Source organism: Anastrepha obliqua, chromosome 5 (genome assembly GCF_027943255.1).
Source record: "Anastrepha obliqua isolate idAnaObli1 chromosome 5, idAnaObli1_1.0, whole genome shotgun sequence".
Lineage (NCBI taxonomy): Eukaryota > Metazoa > Arthropoda > Insecta > Diptera > Tephritidae > Anastrepha > Anastrepha obliqua.
The window spans coordinates 64,526,897-64,543,086 of record NC_072896.1 but is presented as its reverse complement, the minus strand read 5'-3'; the positions used below and the strand labels follow the sequence as shown (position 1 = coordinate 64,543,086).

At 41.3% G+C, this 16,190-nt stretch overlaps 1 protein-coding gene across 2 annotated transcripts in view; it reads left to right on the top strand.

Annotated features, from left to right (window-relative positions):
• Positions 1-10,593: 10,593 nt before the first annotated feature.
• Positions 10,594-16,190, top strand: part of LOC129246851 (lethal(2) giant larvae protein) — a 34,111-nt gene continuing 28,514 nt past the window's right edge. The window contains exons 1-2 of one of the 2 annotated variants that reach the window (XR_008582519.1): positions 10,594-10,748; positions 11,461-11,615. Coding sequence is in view for 1 of the 2 variants with exons in the window: in XM_054885517.1 (XP_054741492.1) it covers positions 11,532-11,615 (84 nt within the window). In the remaining variant the exon portion in view is untranslated. The remainder of the gene's footprint in view (positions 10,749-11,460; positions 11,616-16,190) is intronic. The other variant, XM_054885517.1, reaches the window with a different exon arrangement.

Below are 16,190 nucleotides of genomic sequence, written 5' to 3'. Positions count from 1 at the left end.
TCTAATAGAGGTCACCCCTAAAAAGGTTATTATAAAAACTATCAGGCGGCATATAACTGTCACTATCACTAACTATCACTCCATTTATGGAAGAAGATTTGCACAAGTCATATGTTATGTATATAGGTATAAATAAATGTATATATTGAACTAAGATTTGAATGCATGTAATTCAATTGAAATTAAATATATATTATATTTGATTTAATTTACTGGCTAATATTGACAGGATATTAAATAAAAGGAAATTATAATGTTAACCTATTATTTGAAAATATATATTTCAATTGGTTCACTAGTTAATTTTGTAAAGACAATTCTACTGTCAAGACTTAGTTGCAGTCAAAATAAGGTATCGATTAGAGGGGAAAGAGGTAGAAACAATCGTCGTCTGGGCCTATTTTTCTTGCGACTCCATTCTCCCTCCCCCTACGAGGGGGTTAATGGAAGTTGTAAGATATGCTGAATCCATGGGATTAGGTATAATTGTGGGATGTGACGCAAATTCACAGAACACACTCTGGGGTAGCACAAAATGTAACATCAGGGGGCGTAAACTCATGGACTTCATTCTGTCATCTCGCTTGGTTATACAGAACGTTGGCACCAGCCCGACTTTTGTGACCAGCTGTAGGCAGGAAGTGATTAATATGACATTATCTAACGATAAAATATCAGATCATATCACTGGTTGGAAAGTACTCAATAAAGATTCCCTATCGGACCATTGTTATATAGAGTTCAGACTTGCGGCCGAGACAACCTCGACCCCAGCAGGACGGAATCCTCGAAAAGCGGATTGGACACGATATGAGGATCTCACTAAAGATAAAATCCCTGATGTTCCCGAACTCCGAACAATAACTGCGATTGAAGAAGCCATAAACTCATTGGGGCGAACTTTAATCGAGAGTTACAATAAGGTATGCCCGGAACGTAGGAGAAGAGAGCGTAAGACAGTCCATTGGCGGAACGCCGAATTCTTGAAACTCCGGAAAACTTCCAGGAAACTTTTAAACAGGGCTCTTAAAAATCAGTTGGAAGGAGATTGGACTGCCTACCACAAGCAGAGCAAGGAATATAAAAAGAAAATTAGATCATCTAAATTGGACTCTTATAGAACCTTCTGCAGGGAACTGGAGGAACGGAAGAGCAAAGCCCTCCAAAGAGACCGGACGGCTAGGCTAGACTCACTGCTCAAACCAGATGGTACTTATACGGACTCAAAATCAGAAGTGTACGATGTTCTCTTTTCAAAACATTTCCCTGGCCCCAGGAATTTTGTTGGTCAAAGCCCCATCGATCAATCTTATCATGTCAATATAATTACCACACACGTGATTGATTCATTGCATCCAGGATAGTTAACGAGGAAACGATAATGTTCGCCTTCTCGTCATTCGAAAACTTTATGTCCTCAGGACCCGATGGTATTTACCCAATTATGTTCAGGCGGGGCGGAGAACAACGAATGAAGGCTCCGAAAAGAATCTTTACGACATGTCTTGCGCACGCTTATGTTTCACAATCGTGGCGTTTGGTGAAAGTTGTATTTGTCCCAAAGCCAGGGAAAGACAACCACGCCTTACCAAAAAGTGCAGACCTATAAGCCTGACATCGTTTATGCTTAAGGGTCTGGAACGTATGGTGGAGAAGCACATTAGGACGAGGGTTCTAAGTCGAAACCCTCTCAACGTTAGACAACATGCTTATCAATGTGGGAAATCTTGCGAAGCGGCTCCGCACGAGTGCGTTAGCATAATCGAAAAAGTACCGGAAACAAGAGAGTACACTCTTGGTGTGTTTGTGGACAGTGAAGGAGCTTTCGACAATGCTACCTTTGACTCTATCAGAAGTTATGGAGTAGAAGAAATCATTGACAGATGGATCCACTCTATGCTATCCAAAAGACTGCTTACCATGGATAGAGAAAGCGATAAAGGAGTCAGGGTTAAGGTTAAGAAGGGTTGCCCACAAGGCGGTGTACTCTCTCCCTATTTTGGTGCTTTGTTGTGGACACTCTTCTTAATGATCTATAGGAAATTGGGCACATGCAAGCCTACGCGGACGATGTGTGCGTATTAATCTCAGGACGATCACTTGAAGCTATATGCAATAAAATGCAGGTAGCTCTAAATAAGATTGAGTATTGGTGCGAATTGCATGGTCTTTCGGTGAATCCTACAAAAAGTACCTTAGTGCTTTTCACTAAGAAACGCAATATGGAAGGCCTTTTACTACCCACATTGAAAGGGGTAACACTGCAACTGTCTTCTCAGGTTAAATACTTAGGAGTAATCGTATATAGTAAACTTACCTGGAAGAAGCGCGTCGAGCAGAAGGTCTCTCGAGCACTAAAAGTCTTCTGGCAGTATAAGAGAACCTTTGGCAAGACATGGGCTCGAAGACCGGTGATAGTACACTGGTTGTACATCACCCTGATTAGACCCATTATTGCATACGCCTCTGTCGTATGGTGGAAAGCCACAATGGTTAATTCCAGAGTAAAACCGCTAAACAGGCTACAGAGAAGTGTGTGCTTGGGTATCGCAGGTGCCATGAGTACGACATCTGGTAATGCCCTTAATGCCATTCTGAACTTGCAACCTCTAGATCTTTAAATTCGAAAGGAAGCGATGAAGCCGGCGTACAGGCTCAAGTTAAACGGAGTCTGGGGAAATGAAGGAAGCACTGGCCACTGTTAGATGTACCACTAGTTGTCAGAGCGGTGCACACTGTTCTTGATAACAGGGGACAATCGGGTGCCTGTCGTTAGCTTCGGTAGAAAGCTGACGTTTGTTATTCTTTGCGCCGATTTTTTTTTATGCGCCACCGATACGGAGTCTCTATTTCAATTTAGTATCAATGTGAATGTATAATATTTTTATTTTGATATCAGTACTTCAACTATCTTTTTCACAGAGCGATTCGAAAACACGTCCGTCTTGCCCGATGATATGATAGTAGAGGAAACCATGAGGAAAGTAATAAGGGATTCCTTTCCTCAGTTTGAACAGAACCTCGTATTTAAAGTGTTACAACTGGGGTAAGACGGGACATATGACACACAATTGTAGTGTACCATGCACTCAACCTAAGACCAATCCAGGAGGAAGAAAGTGAAGCGCTGAAACCAATAATGACGCTCCCGATGCACATCAGACGTTAAACGAAAACGAACCAGCTCTAAGGGTGCTTACTCTGGATACAGGTGCAACGAACTCCATCATCCTGTCAGATTAGGTAAATGGTAATAGGGAACCACAGGTTGACTACAAGCTCCAGACAGCTACAGTGGAGAGAGTTACGATTTCCGGAAAGGTAGTTTGCGTAGTCGTTATTGGAGCTTTGTCAGTAGTTCACACATTTTCACTGATTGAAATCACGGATAAAAAATTAGTTGGCGTAGATTTCATGCTGCTGCACGGATTTGGGTAAAAGGGTTCTGTCGTGTTCCGTCAACGGATTCCGCCAAAATCTGAAGCAGTCATATGGGCTAATGTGGAAGAAGGCTGTGGGACAGGCGAAGTGTGGGTTGTAAAAGCTGCTAAGGAGACGGCAAACATAATCGTAGGAAGAACACTAGTGAAGACGGAAAAAGACAAGAGGCTTCCAGTAAGGGTCCTAAATAATATCAAGTCACCAGTTATTTTAGATAAAGGAGTTTTAATTGAGAAATGTCGGGCTGTAGAAGAACTGCAATGGACCACAACAGGAAAAACCTCCAATTTCATAGGGATTTGATTTCAAGAAGTAAGAGGGCAAGAGAGGACGAATGTTAAGAAATTGTTGGAGAAATACGGCTACCTACTGAACAGCGATTTCGGAAAGTGTGCCATCGTGAAACATGGGATAATCCAGGATATGCAACAAAGTGGAGTTATTGAGCGATCAATAAGCGCGTAGAAATCACCGGTTAGGCTGGTTAAGAAGAAAAATGGAAGCACCAAATCGTGTGTATATGAGTAATATAGAAAGTTGAATGCAGCATAGAAGATGGGTAGTGGCAGTTTTCTATGTTTCAGTTTCGGATTATGTAACGCACCAACAACCTTTGAGCGCCTAATGGAGCATGTGCTAAGGGGAGTCCATTGAAGAACTTGTTTGGTTTATCTGGATGGCATCATTATGAGTAAAAAACTTAAATAATATCACAAATATTATCGGAAATGTCATTTCAGTCGACACAAATATCAACGCAGATGTCACGAAGGTCATCAGAGTTGTCATCGAAGATAAATGTGCAGCTGGAGAAACAGGATGCATATATGCAAACTAGAAGCAGCGCTTACATATAGTATATTGTCGGAACTGGAAACGATTGAGCCAAAAGGAGATGCAGTGAAAAGTCGCCTCTGTGAACTACAATTTAATAGTACAAATATTTCAACCAGCGTTCCCAAAGTAAGAAATAAGGAATACGATTTGAGGGCATGCACCTGGAATGTCCGGTCCATTAATGGGGAAACGGTCTCTGCCCGGCTGGTTGATGTCCTCGAGAGAGTAAAGGCTGACATCACTGCCATCCAAGAGAAGCGATGGACGGGGCCAGGCAAGAAGACCATAGGACCTTGCGATGTCTAAAACAGCTGCCATGTAAAGGAGCGCAAATTCGGTGTCGGATTTGTTGTGGGAGAGAGACTTCGTCGCCAAGTACTGTCGTTCACTCCGGTGGACGAGCGTCTCGCAATAATCCTCATCAAAGCCCGTTTTTCTAACATATCGCTAATTTGCGCCCACGCCCCTACGGAAGAGAAGGTCGATGCGACCAAAGATTCCTTCTATGAACGCTTGGAACGTTGCTATGAGCGCTGCCCCCGCCACGACATAAAAATCGTGCTTGGCGAATTCAACGCCAGGGTGGGCAAGGAGAGAATTTTTGATCCCACTGTCGGAAAATTCAGCCTGCACAACGAAACAACCGGTAACGGACAGAGGCTGATCGACTTCGCCGGGGCCCGAAACATGGTAGTCTGTAGCACCAGATTCCAGCATAAAAAAATCCACCAAGCCACCTGGCTGTCTCCTGATCGAAAAACACGAAACCAGATCGATCATGTTGTGATAGATGGAAGACACGCTTCTAGTGTATTAGATGTACGTACGATCCGAGGACCCAACATTGACTCGGATCATTGCCTTGTTGCAGCCAAACTGCGCACACGTCTCTGTGCAGCAAAAAACGTACATCTAACTACACAAAGAATGTTCGACATAGGAAAGCTACAATCGCAACAGACAGCCAGAAAATTCGCCACTCGACTCTCACTCCTGCTCTCAGAGAGCACTGCCCAACAAACCGGCATGCACGAGCAATGGAGCAACATTTCTCGTTCCCTACGTACCGCCGCCGAAGAATAAATCGGATTCCGGCGAGCCCGAAAAAACAATTGGTACGACGAGGAATGTCATGCTGCCGCAGAAAGAAAGGATGCCGCCTATAGAGCCACGCTGCGATCGGGCGCAACGCGAGCCATGTGGGATGGCTACCGAGAGCTAAAAAAGGAAGAGAGACGTATTATCCGAAAGAAGAAACGAGAGGCCGAAATACGTGAGTGCGAGGAACTTGAGATGCTGGCCAACAGGAACAACGCCCGAAAATTCTATCAGAAAGTTCGGCGGCTTACAGAAGGTTTTAAGACCGGGGCGTTTTCCTGTAAGAACAAAGACGGCGAACTGGTGACGAACAACAAAGCCGCGGGCGCCGACGGACTGCCGGCTGAGCTATTCAAACATGGCGGCGAGGAGCTGGTAAGGTGCATGCATCAGCTTCTATGAAAAATATGGTTGCATGATTTGAATTTAAGTGTGCTCTGCTCAATCCATAGGAAGTGGGATCCTGCAATCTGTACCAATTACCGCGGGATTAGTCTTCTAAATATCGCCTATGAGGTTCTAGCGAGCGTATTGTGTGAAAGTCTGAACCCCACCGTCCACCAACTGATTGGACCTTATCAGTGTGGCTTTAGACCTGAAAAGTCTAACATCGACCAAATATTTACAATACGTCAAATCTTGGAAAAGACCCATGAAAGGAGAATCGACACACACCATCTCTTCGTCGATTTCAAAGCTGCATTCGACAGTGCGAAGAGTTATCTGTATGCCGCGATGTCTGAATTTGGTATCCCCACAAAACTAATACGGCTTTGCAAGATGACGTTGCTCAACACCAGCAGCGCCGTCAGAATTGGGAAGGACCTCTCCGAGCCGTTTGATACCAAACGAGGTTTCAGACAGGGTGACTCGCTGTCGTGTGACTTCTTTAACCTGATGTTGGAGAGCATCGTACGAGCCGCAGAACTTAATCGCTCAGGCACAATTTTTTATAAGAGCGTACAATTGCTGGTGTATGTTGATGATATTGACATCATCGGCCTTAACAACCGCACTGTTAGTTCTGCCTTCTCCAAACTGGATAAGCAGGCAAAGCGAATGGGTCTGGTGGTGTACGAGGACAAAACAGTCGCGCACTCGCGTATCGGCACCCACGTCACTGTTGACAGTTATAATTTCGAGGTTGTAAAAGACTTCGTTTATTTAGGAACCAGTATTAACACCGATAACAATGTCAGCCTTGAAATCCAAAGTAGAATCTCTCTTGCCAACAAGTGCTACTTTGGACTAAGGAGGCAACTGAACAGTAAAGTCCTCTCTCGACGAACAAAACTAACACTCTACAAGACTCTCATCATGCCCGTCCTAACGTATGGCGCAGAAGTTTGGACGATGACAACATCCGATGAAGCGACGCTTGGAGTGTTCGAGAGAAAGATTCTGCGGAAGATTTTTGGACCTTTGCACGTTGGCAACGGCGAATATCGCAGACGATGGAACGATGACCTGTATGAGCTTTACGACGACATAGACATAGCGCAGCGAATAAAGATCCAGCGGCTACGTTGGCTGGGTCATGTCGTCCGAATGGATTCAAACGCTCCGGCTTTGAAAGTATTCGATGCGGTACCAGCTGGGGGTAGTAGAGGAAGAGGAAGGCTCCTCTGCATTGGAAAGATCAGGTGAAGAAGGACTTGGCTTCACTTGGTGTGTCCAATTGGCGCCTGTTAGCACGAGCAAGAAACGACTGGGTGCATTGGAATAGCCTTAAAATTATTGACGGAGTTTTACATCACGTACGGGGAAGAGAAGATGGAAATCATTCCCGTAATCTGATTATAGTTCCTAAAGCCAATTCCATAATGGGCCAGGTACAGGTCATCTGGGTATCACTAAATTCTGAAGAAGATTAAGCAACAGTTTTGCTGGTCAAATTGCAGAGAGTCAGTAGCTAAATTGATTCGAAATATGTGCCGGAAATATAATATATGCTCTACCAAACTAACAGATTAAAACCAGTACGTGTTGAGTTGCATACAGACCAAGTACGGAAATTCGAATTCGTGGTATTCAAAGAGATGTATGAGGCAACATATCACGCCAACGAGTAATAACAAGGATCCATTTGATTGTGCCGTGAATTTCGAAGGATTTGGCGAAGGTAATTCGGTACTTCTTTATAATCCGTAAAGAAAGAAAGGGATTTCTCCAAAACTGCAAGCATACTGGGAAGATCCATACAAAGACATTAATATATTGAATGATGTAGTGTATCGTATACGGAAATACATAACTGGGCAGAGGTAAGTCAAGATAGTTGACAACAAAAACCGAGCGAATAAAATACTGAAACAAAAACATGAATTCGCTTTGACACCGGATGGAAAACCGAATAGGGCGAGACAGTTAACGTACGTACCGTGCCACCCGTGTATGGGTTGAAGTTACGGTTACAAAGTTACTGTGTGTGTATGGGCATTTTTTTAGGAGAAATTACATGTTTGTGAAAATTTAGTGAATGACTTTGTAATATTGTGATTTGTGAGAATAAAACAAAACGAACTAATGCAAACGCAGTGCTGCGTGCTAAGTTGTTAAGGCACAAATGAAAATAAAGCCTCCATAAAGCCGTATAATTTTCCTTACTTTTGTTTGTTTATTGATGGACTCTTACGACACGGCGGATTCGAAAGGCGCAATCTCCTTCTCTATCATTCTTGGTCTCTTAAATAAAAGTCATAAACTATTGGCAACACAATTTACTTGATTTATTGAATCGCTTTATTGCTTTACTTTACGTGTACACGTTCACCTTAATGTTGCCAGTACCCACCGGAACAATCCAAAATTTTTTATTTATTTATTTTAGTATCTCATTCGCTCGGTATTGCCGCTAATCGGTTCAATAAAACTCTATCGTAGTGGGAGTTTACGAATTGCTCAATTTGAAAATTTTCTCATCAGAAAACACTATATTTGGAAATTGACCGCTTTCGGCCAGGCGAAGCAACTCCTTCGCTCTCTCAAGATCATGCGTCTTTTTGATCTTGCAACGCTTGACTTTGGGGTCATTTTTCAGTATTCGGTGAATGCTACGGTCAGATATATTCAGTTCTTCCGTCATTTGATTCGCACTTCGTCGGGGATTTCGCTCAAGTCGCTTCTTCACTTTTTGAATCATTTCAGGTGACGTTGCAGTTTTTTGATGACCTCCATGGCGTTTTGCGATGCTACCAGTATCATTTAAAGGAGTAATGGTGCGATAAACAAACACTTTATTTACTTTAAGGTGCTCGAGCTCAGCCAAATATAATGCAATCACACTATTACGTTTCAAATCCATTACTGTTTTTCTTTTTTCGCGTTTACTCTCGGCAAAATGCTTCCGTGCGCTTGTAAACAATACTCTGGACTGTCATTTAGCCAACCAACAGACAACCGATGCTGATCTACTGCGCGAGCGGTCTGAAGTTGGTTACACTTCGAGTACCGGACCCTGTAATGAGGTAACATTTTTTCGACTAGAAAGCTGTATATACTAGATTCCTGAGCTAAAATTTTACTTAAATTAGGAAAGCTAAGCTGTCATACATTTTATGCTTAAATTTTAAATTCTCTGAAAGTATACTGCGAACACGATTTTTCGTAAAACTGTAAAACACAGGCAACGCTTCAAAACGAACTGTCGCAAATTAAATCAAAGCAAAGAAACAAAACAAAAAGTATTGTAAGCATGGACGACGAAAACTTAGTGCATCTGGTGCATACGGGATGACGTGTTAACAATCCCTAAGTTTCTACTACACTATGATAAGTTTAAGTCTTGGATAAAGGTACGTTCACATATGCAGTAATTAGCAATAAATCCACAAAACTAATCTACCCGTTTACATACGGCAGATTGACAATTGGCTGTCAAAACTACTTTGGAAGGTTTTTGTTCTTAGAAATTGCTTTGGTGGAATATTTTGAAGTTTTTGGTTTGTTTAATTATTATTAATGATATGAAGAAAAGTCAAGAAGAAGCAATAGCTAATTGAATTACGCAATTGGCTTCTAGTACTATACAGTTGCAGGAAATAAGTAAACCACGTCTATTGGGGTAGCAAAAAGTTATAGCAGCAATATGAATGCGAAATTTCAGTAATATGAATGCATAATTAATAATATTTAAAAACAATTTTATTAGAATTATGTCTACAAATCTGTTTTCTGTGCCAGCTTCCATTTTATTTAGTTTTTACTTTGACGTTTCTCCTTACTTTCGTAAAAATAGTTTTCGATGTTTAAAAAAGGTGGTATGGTTATAACCTAGGATTATTTTATAATTTCAGATTCCGGATTCGGAATTAAGCACGAAAAAGTAGATAATCTACTTGTATGTGAACCTATTCAAGAATGATAGAGAAACAGAATTACTTGTGTGTGAAGAAGAAGAGTAGGCGAAAAAAAGGAAATAAGCAAACACAAGAAATTATACGCACACACACTTACTTTCTAGCCATGGCGTCTTCCGCATGAAAACGGAAACAAACCGCATGTGGAAGCTTTATATTAGTTTGTGCTTCACAATTTAACCCACAGCACTTACTCATGAAGAGTTTGATTAGTTTAAATCTCACAAATCACAATACTACCAAGCCATTCACTGAATTTTCACAAACATCTATATCCCCTACATTTGTTGGTTTTGTTCGTTTGTTTTGTATTGTCAGACTTGTCAAAATCGCGAAAAATAAAGTAACTGTCTTTTTCTGTTTTAACTACGCCACCTTAGATACTCAATTCGCCTTGGAAGCTATTAGTATTTAGGTTTGAGTTCGAGCGAATTCACATAAGGTGATAGCACTGGTACTAAAGGCAAATTTAAACATATTCTGTTATTGCAATTTAGTGATTGGAATATCAAAATTTTAATCAGAATGTAGACAAACTAAAGGAACAACAACAAAAATCTCAATTATTTGGGATTCAAACCAAAAATTAACAAAAAAAAAATGCAGCTGTTCTACTGATGTCATATTGCATGGAACTGCAGTGTTTTTTAAATAATTTACGAAGCACAGATCTTAAGTTTAGGTCATACAGATAAAGAATGTGTTGAAAAGTGAAATGAATAATTAATTGGAACGTTATTTCTAATAACTGAATTGAAAAATTTATTCCCTCGATATATAATTTTAAAACCATTTGGTAGACCAGGCAACTCTAATACAGTTTCGTCAGCCATTTTGCGCAATAATCTGCGTGCGCTCACGAATATGTTTATCGTTTCAGTCAAGAAAAAAATGCCAAATGCGTTGGGTGTTATATATGGTGTTTTAGTATCGCTCGTCGTAAATAAATACAAATAACGTTGCAAATGAATATTGTAGAAATTTTGGGAAACTTGTTTGCAACTTATTAAATCGGTACTTAAATTGATTAAGATATTGCTTTTGTTTACTTTCTTCGGTGGTGTCTGCCGAAGCTAATTGAAATGTTGTTTTATACCCACCTGTGAATGAAAAATGACATACATACATACATTTGTGCGTGTACTGAATGAAATGTTTAATTATTCATTTAGAGAACAGTAAATAATGTGCGCTTCCTGTTGACTCATAATGCGGCACAGATGCCAATAATATGTATATATGAAAATACATAAGAATGATTTACATTCTTTGTGTGCCTTCTATCCGAGAATGGTTTCGTCCCTTCATAGTCGAGGATCTATAGTTGGATACTCTTCGCCTCGTTGGCATACTAATGATGGGTTGGATCTACTTATCCGTGAGATTTGTATTGTTTCTTATATTTCGCGGCGTTACACATTGTTGGCTTGTTTGCTCTATATGTTATTGTGCCAATTTTTATTTTTTTAGTTATATCTGCAAAGTCTGCAGCGAGGACCCGAAATTTGTTACTTATTTCTGATTAAATGAATGTTATTTGAATTAATGTGTTTACACGTGAAGAAATACATAATACATTTAATTACCATGTACTTATTATGCATTTTACAGTAATATACATGACTTGTTCTGGTTATTTATAAATAAAACCATATACTATGTATTTTAACAATATTGACGTTTAGTGAACAAATAATTCCACGAAGAACTCTTTATTACATTTCAGATTTCGTTTTTAAACAACCATTAATTCGAATACGTAATATATTATATATATCAGCAATACGGGAGGCCAAAATGCTAAAATTTATACGTGGTAAAGGTCAACAACCAACAGCGGAGAGGCAGCGTCTGCAAAAAGAGCTCTTTTCATATAGAAAGGTAAGTGTCGGGGAATTACTAAATTTTTCAACTTGCGAAAATTATTGGATTGTATTCGACGGATACATAATTTATCTGATTAATATTTGTAATACTGCTTTTTGTTACGTTATATGGGCCCGTCACAGGGATAATTTGGTAATTTATCTACTTTGTGGGGCACATGCAATAATTGCCCGATGCATATTGGCCCCAGTATCAATAATCTGGAGGAGCGAAATGATTTTTCTTCACCATTCAAGGGTTATTAACATAGAACACTTTATAATGCTGCTCTTTTCTATTACAAAATACTAATTATCTCAACAACTAAAATGTAAACAAAATGAGCGACGGAAGTAAATTTGGGAAAATTTCTATGTAATGAGTTTTAAAAAAAGGATTATAAGGGGGGACGGGCTTATTCTACTTTCTAAAAGTGAAAACCTCACTTGGCGAGGGGTTATAGTTTTTATTTGATTTAAAAATTTGTAAAATTGACCAAGAATTCTCCTATTTTGGTTATTTCAACAAGCAGAAGTGCTGCCAGACATCTTGTAAATAAACAATTTTAGAAGATAATAAATGAATAAAAATAAAAAATTTTACAGTTTATTTCTATATTATATACGTCTATGCATATATATATTAATGCTTGATTTTTAGTAAAGTATGTTTGATTGTATGCATTTTGAGTTTACATTTGTATTTGGTGGGTGTATTTAGATTTGTATTCAAACAAAAAAAAACGTTATTTATTATTATTTCATACATATAAATGTTGTATTTGAAAACATATCAAATATTATAATAATATTATAATATTATTATAATAATATTTGATACGTATATATATTTATGTATATTTATACACACATTTTAATTTAAACAAAAAATAAATTAAATAAATTTAATATATATATATTTTATTTAAAAATGAAAAATAGCCATTCAGACGACATGACCCAGCCAACGTAGCCGTTGGATCTTTATTCGCTGCGCTATGTCTATGTCGTCGTAAAGCTCATACAGCTCATCGTTCCATCGTCTGCGATATTCGCCGTTGCAAACATGCAAAGGTCTAAAAATCTTACGCAGAATCTTTCTCTCGAACACTCCAAGCGTCGCTTCATCGGATGTTGTCATCGTCCAAGCTTCTGCGCCATACGTTAGGACGGGCATGATGAGAGTCTTGTAGAGTGTTAGACTTGTGCGTCGAGAGAGGACTGTACTACTCATTTGCCTACTTAGCCCAAAGTAGCACTTGTTGGCAAGAGAGAATCTACGTTGGATTTCAAGGCTGACATTGCTATCGGTGTTAATGCTGGTTCCTAAATAAACGAAGTCTTTTACAACCTCGAAATTATAACTGTCAACAGTGAGGTGGGTGCCGATACGCGAGTGCGCGACTGTTTGTTTGAAGACAGGAGGTACTTCGTTTTGTCCTCGTTCACCACCAGACCCATTCGCTTTGCCTGCTTATCCAGTTTGGAGAAGGCAGAACTAACAGCGCGGTTGTTAAGGCCGATGATGTCAATATCATTGTGCCTGAGCGATTAAGTTCTGCGGCTCGTACGATACTCTCCTACATCAGGTTAAAGAAGTCACACGACAGCGAGTCACCCTGTCTGAAACCTCGTTTGGTATCAAACGGCTCGGAGAGGTCCTTCCGAATTCTGACGGCGCTGCTGGTGTTGAGCAACGTCATCTTGCAAAGCCGTATTAGTTTTGTGGGGATACCAAATTCAGACATCGCGGCATACAGATAACTCTTCGTACTGTCGAATGCAGCTTTGAAATCGACGAAAAGATGGTGTGTGTCGATTCTTCTTTCATGGGTCTTTTCCAAGATTTGACGTATCGTAAATATTTGGTCGATGGTAGACTTTTCAGATCTAAGGCCACACTGATAAAGTCCAATCAGTTGGTTGACGGTGGGGTTCAGCTTTTTACACAATACTCTCGCTAGAACCTTATAGGCGATATTTAGAAGACTAAACCCGCGGTAATTGGCACAGATTGCAGGATCGCCCTTCTTATGGATTGGGCAGAGCACACTTAAATTCCAATCGGCAGGCATGCTTTCATCCGACCATATTTTGCATAGGAGCTGATGCATGCACCTTACCAGCTCCTCGCCGCCATGTTTGAATAGCTCAGCCGGAAGTCCGTCGGCGCCCGCGGCTTTGTTGTTCTCTAGCCGCGTCATCGCTATTCTCACCTCGTCATGGTCGGGTAGCGGAACGTCCATTCCGTCGTGGTCGATTGGGGTATCGGGATCTTCACATTCTCTGTGACATGCACAGCTATCACTGTTTAACAGGTTCGAGAAGTATTCCCTCCATATTTTAAGGTTGCTCTGGATGTCAGTCACCAGTTCGCCGTCTTTGTCCACGTTAGGTCCACGCAATTAGACATTTCCAGTCTGCTTGATTTTGCATTATCCAGATCTAATTTTGTAAAAAATTTAAATTTAGTTACTTAATATTGTATTTATATTGCTTGCTAATATTATAGTTGCCAACTTTGGCTTGCTTTTCTTTACGTTTGTGTCTAGTCTGTAAGGTAATTTGTACTGTAGATTATTAAAATAAATAACTATATAATATATGGATATACGAGCTGTACCCGGCGCGCGTTGCTACGCCAACAACTAAAATAAATTTAAGAAAAATAACTTTAAAGAAAAATCAGTACACAAATATTCAATTCATTCTAAACCATTTTATTGATTTTGTTTGTTTCGAAAAAGTCGGCTGAACGGGGCAGAAGTTGGTACTCTGCAGCGCCACCTGCGAGTGGCAGCAATGAGCATAACCTTCTCCGTGGAAAAATACATAGGTATATGTATATACCAATTTTTATAATAATCGGTCCAGTAGTTTTTGAGTTCATCGAGGACATACAGACAAACATTCATTTGTATATATAAAGATATAATTGGTACACCAGCTTTTTGGGTGTTTGGCCGAGCTCCTCCTCCTATTTGTGGCGTGCGTCTTGATGTTGTTCCACAAATGGAGGGACCTACAGTTTTAAGCCGACTCCGAAAGGCAAATATTTTTTATGAGGACCTTTTACACTGGAGGTTTTACCGATATTCGAACCTATGAATTCCGAATGGTAGTCACGCACCAACCCATTCGGCTACGGCGGCCAAGGTGGCAATCACCTTCAACGGTTGTACTTCGTCGGACCCGAAGCGATGCGCGAGCTATTTTAGCCGGCTGTTTACACTGCATCCTCCGGGCGACAGAACCAAACGTCGTGTTACCAGAAGGCTGCACAAACTGACGAACGACAGTGCGCCACTTACCTTCTCCGGTGATGAGGTTCAGGGGGCCATCAACAAAACGAAAACATCGAAAGCCATTGGCCCCGACGGACTCAACGCGCTGATGCTGAAGCATCTGGGACCCCTGGGAGTAGGATATCTCACAAGGGTCTTCAATTTGTCTCTGGCCACTCTCATCATCCCTGACAAGTGGAAAGCAGGGAGAGTGGTCCCACTATTGAAACCCGGGAAACCCGCCAACCAAGGGGAGTCTTATCGGCCGATAACTCTCCTTTCCCCAGTAGTGAAGACACTTGAGGCCCTCCTACTCCCACTCTTCACGACACACCTGGCCCCAGCCCCACATCAGCACGGATTCCGACGAGTGCACAGCACCACCACGGCACTCACCGCCATAAACGCCCAGATAAATCGCGGGCTTAACCAAAACCGCCCCTGCGAGAGGACTGTCCTAGTAGCGTTGGACCTAAAGAAGACTTTCGATACAGTCAGCCATTCCACGCTACTAGATGATATTTATCAGTCGACACTCCCGCCAGGGCTGAAGAGGTGGTCCGCGAACTACTTGAGCGGTCGGCACTCGTCAGTGATTTTTCGAGATCAAATGTCAAAGCAGAGGAAGATTAAGCAAGGCGTACCGCAGGGTGGTGTCCTTTCACCCTTGCTTTTTAACTTCTACATCTCGAAGCTCCCCCAACCACCAGCGGGAGTTTCCCTGATCTCATACGCTGACGATTGCACGATAATGGCGTCGGGCAATGACATCGATGGCCTGTGTTCCAAAGTGAACAACTACCTCACCGACCTTTCTCGCTTTTTCACTGCGAGGAATCTACAACTTTCCCCCACCAAGTCCACGGCGACCCTTTTCACCACCTGGACAAAGGAGGTCAAGCTGTCCCTTAAGGTAAAAGTCGATGACACACCAATTCCGACTGTGAATAACCCCAAAATTTTGGGTGTAACCTTCGACAGCTTGCTCTCCTTCTCTGCGCATACAACCGCAATTGCCACTAAGGTCCAAAATCGCAACAAGGTCCTCAAATCGCTGGCCGGCAGCACTTGGGGCAAGGACAAAGAACTGTTGCTTTCGACATTTAAGGCAATTGGCCGGCCGGTTCTAAACTATGCTGCGCCTGTCTGGTCGCCTGGTACTAGTGATTCGCAGTGGACAAAGCTGCAGACATGTCAGAATACCGCCATTCGGACAGCGACCGGGTGCCTCCTGATGTCGCCCATACAACACCTGCACAACGAGGCACAAATGCTCCCAGTTGCGGAGCACAACAAATTGCTCAGCA